Raw genomic sequence first — 10,835 nt, 5'->3', positions numbered from 1 at the left:
CGTGCGTTGTGTGAGTGTGCGCTTTGCAAACCATCTGGGTCCCATCCTGCCCAGTTGGAACGATGATCGATCCGGGACGAGTTCGGGGAGTTGGGGTTTGCTTGTGTCTTCTCCCTTTATCTACTCCCTTCCATCTCCCACTCCATCAATCGCTCGGCACAAACGTTGGAAGGACGTAGGTTTTCAGCACCAGGAGGCCGTGGACCTTCTCTGGAGGCGTGTAGTGCACCCTCCAGAGGGCCAGAGCTGATTGCAACCTGCTCACCACGACCCTCCCCCTCCTTCCCAAATTTGCCGCCCCAGGCTGTAATATTACAAGCAGTGCGCAGTCCCGGTGCGGGAGTCCAGAAAGGCTGCGTGACCTTCCAGCGAACTCCACCTCAACTGCGGGGGATGGAGGCTGCCCCGGGGCCTGCTGGCTGGGTATCGATCCCCCAGCTTCAACCAACGCAAGTTCTCCCGGCACAAACCCCTCCCTCCCTTCGCGGCTTTCCCAGCCTTGCAGGATTCTAACGCCTTGCTAGAGGCGCCCTCCGCAATAAAGTAAATCCGGTGGATATTCATCCCCCGCCCTATCCCTCCTCCTTTCTTCCCCCTCCCCCCTCACCAAGCTAACCCCGCGCACAGAGCTCGCCGCTGGCGGGCCCCTTCCACCCGAGGATCATAATGCCCAACGCTCTTTTCTCCCCCTCTCTTAATCAGAAACGTGTTCGCGAGCCCCCCTCCCTCTGTGTGCATACATTAGGGTCTGCTTTGCATGCAGCGGCAGGCTGGGACCGGAGGAAGAAGGGGCGGGGGCGCTTTTGCCCGCCTCTTCCCTCCAGGCCCCGTTAGCCACCCAGCTTCAGCTTCGCTGTAACACCGCCTCGTTAGCGGAGCATGCCGTGGCCCCAATGCCTGGACTGGAGAAACATAACCCAACTCCGCAGAAGGGCACGAAAGCCAGAAGCTCCTCTGCCCCGTGTGCACAGTAGGGCCAGGAGGTGGCGGGAGACCTGCCACTTGGTGTGTGCATTTTAGAGAGAGTTCCAGCATGAAGATGGGAGGGGCTCCTTTTTTAAGGCGCGTTTACTGAGGGCCTATTTTGCATATAGTAAACTGGGCAACGCTTCTGTTTTGCATGTAGTACAATAAGAGCTCTTATTCCAGTGGCGTTCGATTCGGGCTAATCCTGCTCGTATCCGTGCCCTGAGGCGGAGGAGAAGGTTTGCTCCTCCCGGACCCAGCACCCGCGCTATACTGGAAGCTGCTCTCCTGGGCGGTTCGATTCCCAGCGCGTCCCGGGAACGTGTGTAATCTGCCTCTCGGCTCCCGAGCTTGCAGGCGGCTGGGATCCCTCCGCCTCCATCCTCCCTGTAGCCCTAGCCCCCTCCCCCTCTCCCCGGAACCCGCGCGCCGCTCCGGGCTCCTGGGCTTCCTTCCCCCCTCCTTTTCCCTAGCAATGCCGCTCCCGGAGGGCGGGGCATACAGTTATCCAGGTTGCGGGGCGGGCGGGCGGGCTGGAGGAGGCCACCCTGGCCTCGGCATGGAGTAGCAGCCGCCCGGCGTCAGATGCGGAGGCCCGAGACCTGTATACAGATTGCGGGGCGGTCAGGCGCGGCCCGGCGGTCTGCATAGCGGCAGGCCGGGTGTGCGCAGCCAGGCGGCGCCGAGCGGGTTAGGCAGGTTCCGGGGCCCTCAGCACCCCCCCTCGCCTCCCCGCCCCCCTGTGTTGTCGCCTCTCCCTCTCCTGCTTCACTTCACGGGGCGAACATGGCGCACAGCTGTCGGTGGCGCTTCCCCGCCCGACCCGGGACCACCGGGGGCGGCGGCGGCGGGGGGCGCCGGGGCCTAGGGGGCGCCCCGCGGCAACGCGTCCCGGCCCTGCTGCTTCCCCCCGGGCCCCCGGCCGGCGGTGGCGGCCCCGGGGCGCCCCCCTCCCCCCCGGCTGTGGCGGCCGCGGCGGCGGCGGCGGCGGCGGGAAGCAGCGGGGCTGGGGTTCCAGGGGGAGCGGCCGCCGCCTCAGCAGCTTCTTCGTCGTCCGCCTCGTCTTCGTCTTCGTCATCGTCCTCAGCCTCCTCTGGGCCAGCCCTGCTGCGGGTGGGCCCGGGCTTCGACGCGGCGCTGCAGGTCTCGGCCGCCATCGGCACCAACCTGCGCCGGTTCCGGGCAGTGTTTGGGGAGAGCGGCGGGGGAGGCGGCAGCGGAGAGGTAAGGGGGCGAGGAACCCCCAGGTCCGGGGTCCCGACCCTCTGAGGAGCCCCTTCCCCTCCCCCATCCTTGTTTGAGGAGCATCCCAATTCTGGAACCATCCTGAGGTCCCTGACCCGGGGCAAAGAGCCCTCCCATGTTGGGATCCCCATACAGGGCTGCAGACCCCAGACGCCCCCACCCCGGGGTTTGGACCCTTCTGGCCAAGGCGTTTGCCCCTCGCCTCCTCCCCCGGACCCTTCCCCAAATCCCTTGGCACAGACCCCCTCGCCGGGGTTTCCCATCCCGGGCCTGAACCCCTCCTCCCTTTCACAGATTACCTCATCCGAGCAAGATTCCTCCCTCCCTTCTAGAGACCTGATCCCGCCACATCCCCGCCTCCCTCTCTGGGCAGATGTGTTACTCCTAGGGCAGTTTTTCCTCTCGGGCATCTCTGGGATGGTATCCTCGTCCAGGGCCCCGTTCTTCTAGCCCCTGGGGATTGGTGTCCCTTCCCAACACCTTGCTTCCAAAAACCTGACGAGCCCCCGCCTAATCCCCGCCAGGTCCTTACCTTGCCGGCCACTCCCCCTTCCTTCACCTCCACCCCCACCCCACCCCCAGCAGACAGATCCTCCCGCGTCCCGCCCTACCCCACGGGGAAATCTCCTTTCCTCTCCACCTTGCCAGCCCTCACCTCCTTCCCTTCGAAGATAACATAACGGTGCTCTCCTCCTGCAGTGGTCTCTTCCCCCATCTTCCAGAGCCACCGTTTCTAGTCTACTGGTAGCAGGGAATTAATTACTCTACCTAACACTCCACCCAGTCCCTCCTTCAGAATGAAGGATCAGTGGCATCTTTGAGGGGAAATAGTCCAGCGTCCCCTAGCCTTTGAGAAGAGCAGCTTTCCAGCACTCTTTTGGAGAGGAACAGGCTTTCCCTCCAGCTCTGGGGAAGGTGGCCCTGTGATGGGAGGTGTTTGTAGGGGTACTTGGGCAGCATCCTCCCATGGGAAGCAGCTGCTCTCCTACCCCACCCACTGCGCCTGAGAGCACGCAGTCTCCAGCCCTAGCTCCCTCCCACCCTTCTTTTTCTCGACATTTCAGTATTGATCTACCTTTTCCTAGGCCAATCCTGGGGCTTGCAAGGGATGGGGGAAGCCGGGTTGGGGTGAGGAGAGTAGGTAAGGGACAGTTTTACTTTGCTCGTGTTTGCTTTGGTTTGGGAGAAAGAGGAGAATTATGAAGCAAAGTTATTCCTTAGAGGGAGGCGTTAGGTTTATCTCTGATTCTTATAAGAGAACCCAGTTTGAATGAAGGGCCAGACTTTGCCCCTTCCCCATTAGTAAAGGGGTAGAATGGGGATGCTTTTGACAGTCATTATGCAGCCTTCTTTAGTAAAATGGAAAGTTGCCCTGGGAAGGGAAGTTGAGTTCAGGTTCAGCCAGTGGCGTTGCGCATTTGTTTTCCATTGGATGCAGAAGGGGGAGTTTGAAACACGGGGAGGGGGGGGATAACGGGATGGGGGATGCTAGGAGGAGGAAGAGCAGCTGCTAGGGGCTGAGGAGAAGGGGGGTAGGGGGTTACTGCTCTGGAGTGCTCTTGATTGAAACAGAAAGGGAAAGATAACAACCAGCCGTTTCCTGCGTGCTCTGCCGTTGGTGCACACAAAATATCCTGGGCAAACCCCTTTTTGCCTTTTGTGCCCCACACCCCTTTAGATTTACCAAAAGATCCTGGGAAGATGGGGAGGGAGGAGATCCCAGGGACCCCAGCCCCTTCTCTCAAGGAGCTGACATTTTTTAGTGCCTCCTTTTTAAAAATGTTTCTAAGGCAGCCTGATCAGGAGACTGACAACAACCGCCTTCTGACAGCAAGGAGGACATGATGGGGGCGTGTTCCTTGCTATGTAGCTAGCAGCAGCGTCCCCTCTCCCTGCCTCTCTCTGCTCTATCTCCACCTCCTTTTCCCAGCCTTCAGAAGGCAGCTGCAATCAGCAGGGTTGTTTGAGACTATTTATTGGTTGCTGTAGATTATTATTTTTTTTGAAAGGCCAATTCTGTATTTTTTAAGCTAACAACACAGATCCCATGTAGTTGGAGAACCAAAGGCCTCATACATGACAAAAAGACTGAACCGTTCAGGTTACTTGCATGGAGTTGGTGCTTAAATGTGAGTTGATTTTGTTTTTTTAAAAGATACAGCAGCAAAAAAATAAAAATAAAAAAATTAATTTACCTGCTTATTTTAGAAACTGAGACTTGCCTGGTTATATATAGAATTTTAGCCCCATGTATATTTGAGTATAATAAGAAAGTCTGTCTTAGAGAAGTTAGTCTGTTTTAAGGGATCCTAAGAAGCATTTTCTTCTTGTTTAACATGCTTATATACTTTGTAATGAAGGACCAAATTTCACCTTCCAAATGTTATCACATATTCTAAAGCAAAGTTTTATGCTGACAACTTCCAATCACAGCTTTTCAAGAGACTGGTTAGAAAGAGAGAGACCTGGATTCAGGGACCTAATGTCTGGGCACCAGAATATTTTATCTGTTGGTCATTGAAAAATCACCTTAAAAGTTTTAATCAGGTGCTATATATTATCTTATTTACTGGTGTTATGAAGTGATTGCCAATTGGTGTTTTATTTTGATTCACATTAGTGTATAATGTAAAGCTTGTCAAGAGTTGCAGTTAATTTAAATAAGATGATACTAATAAGGGTTTTTTTTTTAAACTGTTGCCTGAACAGTACTTGCTACTTAACTATGAGAAGAGTAGTTGACTCCTTACATTAAAATTCAGAATTTTTTCTGATTAGGCTTGAATGAGCTCTTGGTAATCTTTTTATGTGGTAGTTTGAAGCAATCTGGTATAGGTTGATGTGTTGTTAGTGCTAAACCAGAGTGACTATCTCCTTTGATCTGGTAGTTTTCAATGTAAGAACTAAGCATTAGTCTTATATAATCTTGCAAATCAATGATAAAGTTCCAAAAGGGCTCACCTGGGTTGATATAGAATTCTAAAGATTGCTTCTCAGAACTTGCTCACAGCTCCATATCAAGTCTTGTCTAGATTCATGAAGAAGAAATGGTTCTATAACCCCAAATGATCCTGACCTCTTTAAATAGTAAATTGTGGTTTCTTTAATTGAATAATGACTAGAAGTTGCCCATAACAAAACCTTTAAGTTAATACCAATAAAAGTAGGTGACAGAACTTCCATATCACTTCCCTGTTGGGACTCTGTTACCAGAGGAGACTTATCTTTTACTATCATTGATTCCTAACTTTGCTCCTATTGAATAACTCTCTGGTAACAACTGTATTTAAGAATTCCTCATGGGCTGGGGTTGTGGCTCAGTGGTAGAGCACTTGCCTAGCTCGTGTGAGGCACTAGGTTCGATTCTCAGCACTGCATATAAATAAATGAAAAAAATAAAAGTCTATCAACAACTAAATATATATATAATATATATATATATATATATATATATATATATATATATAAAATTTTAAAAAAATTCCTCATGACCAAATTCTGTTAAAACAGGATTTTTTTTTTTTTTTTGTACCATGGATTGAATTTTTGGGTGCTTAATCACTGAGCCACATCCCCAGTCCTTTTTTTGTATTTTATTTAGAGAAAGAGTCTCATTGAGTTGCTTAGGGCCTCATTAAGTTGCTGAGGCTGGCTTTGAACTAGCAATCCTGCAGCTTCCGAGCTGCTGGGATTACAGGCTTGTGCCACTATTCTTGGCTGGAAGGGATTGTTTTTAAAAGTACATAGGTGTTGCTGATCTCCTATGTGGGCTTTCTGTATAATAGGAGTAGAATTTATTTTATTGTGAACTTTAAGAAATCAGAGGTTCATTTTTAGCCCTTTCTCTCCCTTTCTCTGTCACTGGGTAGTTAGAAGACCTTGGACAATTTATTTTTCTTTTTGTACCAATGATTGAATTCAAGGGCCTTTTACTATTGAACTATATCCCAGCCCTTTTTATTTTTTATTGTGAGACAGCTCTCATTAAATTGCTCAGAGCCTCGCTAAGTTGCTGAGGCTCCTCACTAAGTTGCTGAGGCTCCTCAAGCTTGTGATCCTCCTGTCTCAGCCTCCCAAGCCACCGTGATTAAAGGCATGCACCACTGTGCCCATTGACATGTCATTGTGTTGATGAAACAAAAAGAATATGTATATATGTATGTTAGTTGTAGATAGATACAATACCTCTATTTTATTTACTTTTATGTGGTGCTGAGGATAAAATCCAGTGCTTTATATGTGCTACCACTGAGCTACAACTCCAGACCAACAATTCATTTTTAATCTTAAATTTCTGATACGTAAAACGAAAACTTTGCACAAAATAGCTCATGAATCCTTTTTTTTTCCGTTATCTTGACTTATATTAAATTTTTGATCAGGTCAGAATTTCTTCTTTTGTGTGTATTTCAAGAACGAGAATCAGTGCTCTTGTTTGATGATTTGTTTTTGTTTTTGCTTTTGGTTTTGATACCAGGGATTGAACCCAGGGATGTTTAACCACTGAGCCACATCCCCAGCCCTTTTTATTTTTAATTCTAAATTGCTTAGGGCCTTAGTCTCCCAAACTGCTGGGATTACAGGCATGAGCCACTGTGATTTTTAATATCAGTTTGTACATTTGCCCACTTAACTGGCATCATTATTAGGAGAAATTCCAAGTTGGTGGGAAGTTTTGATTTTGTGGAAAAAATATAACTGAAGTTAGCCAATTTCATTTATAAGAAACACGTAAGGGTTGGGGATGTAGCTCAGTGGTAGAGCGGTGGCCTAGCATTGTGAGGCCCTGGGTTTGATCTCTAGCACCACATAAGACAAACAAAACCAATAAAGAAAAATGAAGAAAAAGTGTTTAAGAAGTGGGGTCTCACTATATTGCCTAAGCTGGCCTTGAACTCTTAGCTCAAACAATCCTCCTGCCTCAGCTAGGACTACAGACGTACACAACTGCCTGGCTTGAAGATAGTTTTAAACAAAGTTCTGAGAACCTGTAGGAATTCCAGACATTATCTGGTGTGTAGAGAAGCCCTCTTCTTTGGCTAAATTTCTTGTTTGGCTCTTGTTTTCATTGTTGTACATTATTTTCAGTCTAAGTAGTATATTCCTTAAGCTTTTAAATGAAAAGTTCAGTAGATCAGTGTATTTATTAGTCCAAATCCCTACTTTATGTTCAAAATGAACTTCTTTGTTTTTTACTGAGCATTAGAAATTCAGTCTTTTTCAGTCATCTCTCACTAAAAACCTTATGAAATGTCCGTAACTTTATCTTCCATTGAATTATATTAAAGCACATGGTCCTTGCTGAAATCATTCACAAAATAGTGATTTACCTTCTGATTGGAAGCTAAGAAAAAATATTCTCATTTTGACTTAATTCTCATCTATTTGCTCACCTTGAAGCTGTCCTTCCAGAGAACAACTGCAGATTCTATATCTGTTGCCTCCCTTGCCTTGTGGCTAGAGGGGGTGGCAATCATGCCTTTTTCGCTCAGAGGCATAACAGACTGCAGTGCTTCTCTTTTGGAGACTTGATGTGTTTTAATTGTAGGTCTCCTAATTAAGATCTCTTTGAGCCGGCCCACATTCCACTAATGTTGGCACAGCTTCCTTCTAGCACTTAACTGAAGGCCTTCAATTGAACCTTTTGTGAATATCTTGTCTCTTCATTCTTCTTCTGCCAAGGTGGAGCCCAGTGCCTTGGACCTTTGAGAAAGGGGGAAGCTTTGTGACCATTACTACTTTGGGAGGAACTTATTTAAGGATTGCTGGGGTGGGACCTTCCTTTGTTTGCATGTTATTTTCAGGGATTAAGAAAGGTTAAATTACTAATGAGTCTGGCATGATACACCTATTTTAATCAGATTCTTAACCCTGTAGGCACTAGTAGAAAAGAAGATGCTCATGTGTTCACTGATATAAAGCACTTGTTTGGATCTCATCTAGACTGGTTTATGAAGCTTAATGAATGAAATCTTGTCATGGAGTAAATCACAGACTTGTGATATTTGTGTACCAGCAGGTTGTGAAGACAATCAAATGAAATTATTGGTTGCTCCTAAATTATGTCAGATTTTTTGAAACAGACTGAAAGTTAGCTTTGAGATTCAAATTAACTTTTTAGATTAGAATGGACTTTAGGAGGCTCTAGAAATTGTTGAACTAATTAAAGAATATTCTTGTAGTGCTAATATTGCTTGAGAAGTGAGAAATTGGCTGACTTCTAGAATAGTTTCAGAATAAGTCTTTTTTCCCCCACTGGAAAAAGTAATTTGACTTTAGTTCTATAAGTGCTCAAAATATGGTCCCTTCATATATCTGTATGTGGCATGCTAGAGGAAACAGGGAGTCTTTTATTAAGAAAAGGATTCTTAAGTCCTTCACCTGGGCCCAGATGGTTTCATTGATCACATCAGTATGAGGTAGGCAGACAAAGGACTATTTTTTTTTGTTGTTGTTATTGTCATTTCATTGGTCATGAAGAAGACCTGAAAGAAGGAAGTACAGGATCATTTATGGCATGCATTAAATAAAGCTGGAGGCCTGCACTCTTATACCTGAGTGGGTGGTTTTATGGCTTTATTCTCTAATTGCTGGCATTTATGACTGTGTGGATGCTACTGGCCCTGTGGCTGAGGTAGATTATGCTGGGAATAGGGAGGGAGAAGGGGTCCTTTTGTCAGCCTTTTCATTTCCCCCTTCAACAAGGTCTCTGAGAAAGCCCTGAGGAAATGCACAGACACTTGGACTGAGAGAATGACTTCCCATAAAATGGTTCTTTATATTTTTAAAAAGGATGATCTGCTTTTCTTGACCTATCCAAAGAAATCCATACCACCACTGTTAAATATTTCAGTGAGCTTTTTACCTTGTCAGGTTACACAACAGGGGAAGCCAACCATGAGGCTAGAGCCACTGTGGAACATTTGCTTTTATAGACTAAGGTATTTGAAAGGAGAATTTTGTTGTATGATTTGTAGTAGTTGTAGGTGATGAAAGTCTCCTTGTAGGGTTAGTACAAAACTTCTTAAGAAGCCAAGTTTGGCTTAACTTTTTTAGATGTTGCATATATCTCCTTGGTGAATTTTAGTTTTAAGGAAACAGTTAACAAAGATGTAAATATAAGAGTTAGTTGGCAGTTTTATATACAGTGTATGAAAATTCCCCTTTCATTGAAATGAGTAGTTGTTTTTCTATTTGACAAATAGACTGAAGGGGTTTCCCCAGATATATTACCTTTAATTATTGCTACAGCAATACCTTATTAGGCACCAGTCAGTGAGTAGGATCTATTTCACTGTCATTTATTTCAGGACTTGGAGTTTCTGGCATATATTTTACCTATTTCTTGGATTTTTGTGTTTGGTTGGAATGTTTAGGTGGAGGTTTTTTAGTTATTGATAGACATTTATTTTATTTATTTATTTTTATGTGGTGCTGAGGATTGAACCCAGTGCCTCACACATGCTAGGCAAGCACTCTGCCGCTGAGCTACAGCCCCAGCCCATGGGTGGAGATGTTTTGTTATCAGCAGTGAGAATTGTGAACCCTTCTAATATTGGAACTATTTGAGAGATCTGTCCCTTGTCGGTGCTTTGCTGAAGCATCGTTTTATGCTCATTTTATAGTATCAAAGTAATTATGGTTTTCTGTCTTGAATTAGGAGAATATAAGACCCTTGTGGAGTGGAGTTTTCAAAAAAAATTTTTTTTTTTTTTAGTTGTTGATGGACTTTTTAAAAAATTTATATGCCATGCTGAGATTCAAACTCAGTGCCTTACACATGCGCTCTGCCACTGAGTTACAACCCCAACCCATGAGGAGTGTTTTTGAAGACGTTTTTTTCATTAGGCTCTCCTTTAACTATCTCAGTTCTAAAAACTAGGGAAAAGTTAGTCATCATCTTACTCCTAGAAGAACAAATATTTATACATGCCAGTATCAATTTTTGTCCATCTGTGAATATTGACAATTTTTAGATCAAACACAACATTGTCCCTGGATTATTGCCTTTAATTATAAGCCTTAAAATCTTGGGATAACATATCTCTTAAGATTAGTTAATGAGGAAATCTATTGGTGATCTCTGGTTAGGATTTTTTATTCATGCATATATAAACACCTTTACAAAGGAGAGGCAGAATCTCATATAATCTAATCTGGAATAGTGTGAGATAGTATAGCACAGTACTTAAGAGCTACTAAAACTGTGGGCTCTGGAATCTCATTTTAGCCATTTATTAGCTGGAGGTATTGGAAAGTTTCTTGACTTCTCAGTTTTTTTCATTTGTAAATTAGGGGTAATCTAGGTTCTAAGTTATTGTGAAGCTCAATTGAGACCAGCATGCAAAGCACTTAGCACTTTGCCTGGCACATGGGAAGCCCTCATTATTATTAGAATAAAGAAACTAAAAGGACATAACTACTGTAATCTTTTTTTATTTTCTACCAAAATAATTGGTTTTTATTATTTTGAGGTATACCTTTATATGTGTGCCCATTTGAGTACTGTAAGCTCTCTCCATTTGCCACCATGAATGCTACACACATCTTGACTTCAAGATGTTCTTAATTTTGCTTTGGGTGTCCAGCTTTTTTTTTTTTGTATGGGAATTGCACCCAGGGGC

At 45.6% G+C, this 10,835-nt stretch overlaps 1 protein-coding gene across 7 annotated transcripts in view; it reads left to right on the top strand.

The window, feature by feature from the left end:
• Positions 1 to 1,720: 1,720 nt before the first annotated feature.
• Positions 1,721 to 10,835, top strand: part of Kmt2a (lysine methyltransferase 2A) — an 84,015-nt gene continuing 74,900 nt past the window's right edge. For 2 of the 7 annotated variants that reach the window (XM_058577159.1, XM_058577158.1), the window contains exons 1-2: positions 1,721 to 2,190; positions 4,242 to 4,340. In XM_058577159.1, the coding sequence (XP_058433142.1) occupies positions 1,753 to 2,190; positions 4,242 to 4,340 (537 nt within the window). In that variant the 5' untranslated portion in view covers positions 1,721 to 1,752. The remainder of the gene's footprint in view (positions 2,191 to 4,241; positions 4,341 to 10,835) is intronic. The other 5 variants (XM_058577164.1, XM_058577162.1, XM_058577160.1 and 2 more) reach the window with 4 other exon arrangements.

The sequence above is a fragment of the Marmota monax genome, unplaced genomic scaffold, assembly GCF_021218885.2.
Source record: "Marmota monax isolate L192 unplaced genomic scaffold, Marmota_monax_Labrador192_F-V1.1 WCK01_AAM20220418_F8-fsc00081, whole genome shotgun sequence".
NCBI classification, from domain to species: domain Eukaryota; kingdom Metazoa; phylum Chordata; class Mammalia; order Rodentia; family Sciuridae; genus Marmota; species Marmota monax.
This window is presented reverse-complemented; position numbering and strand designations above follow the sequence as displayed.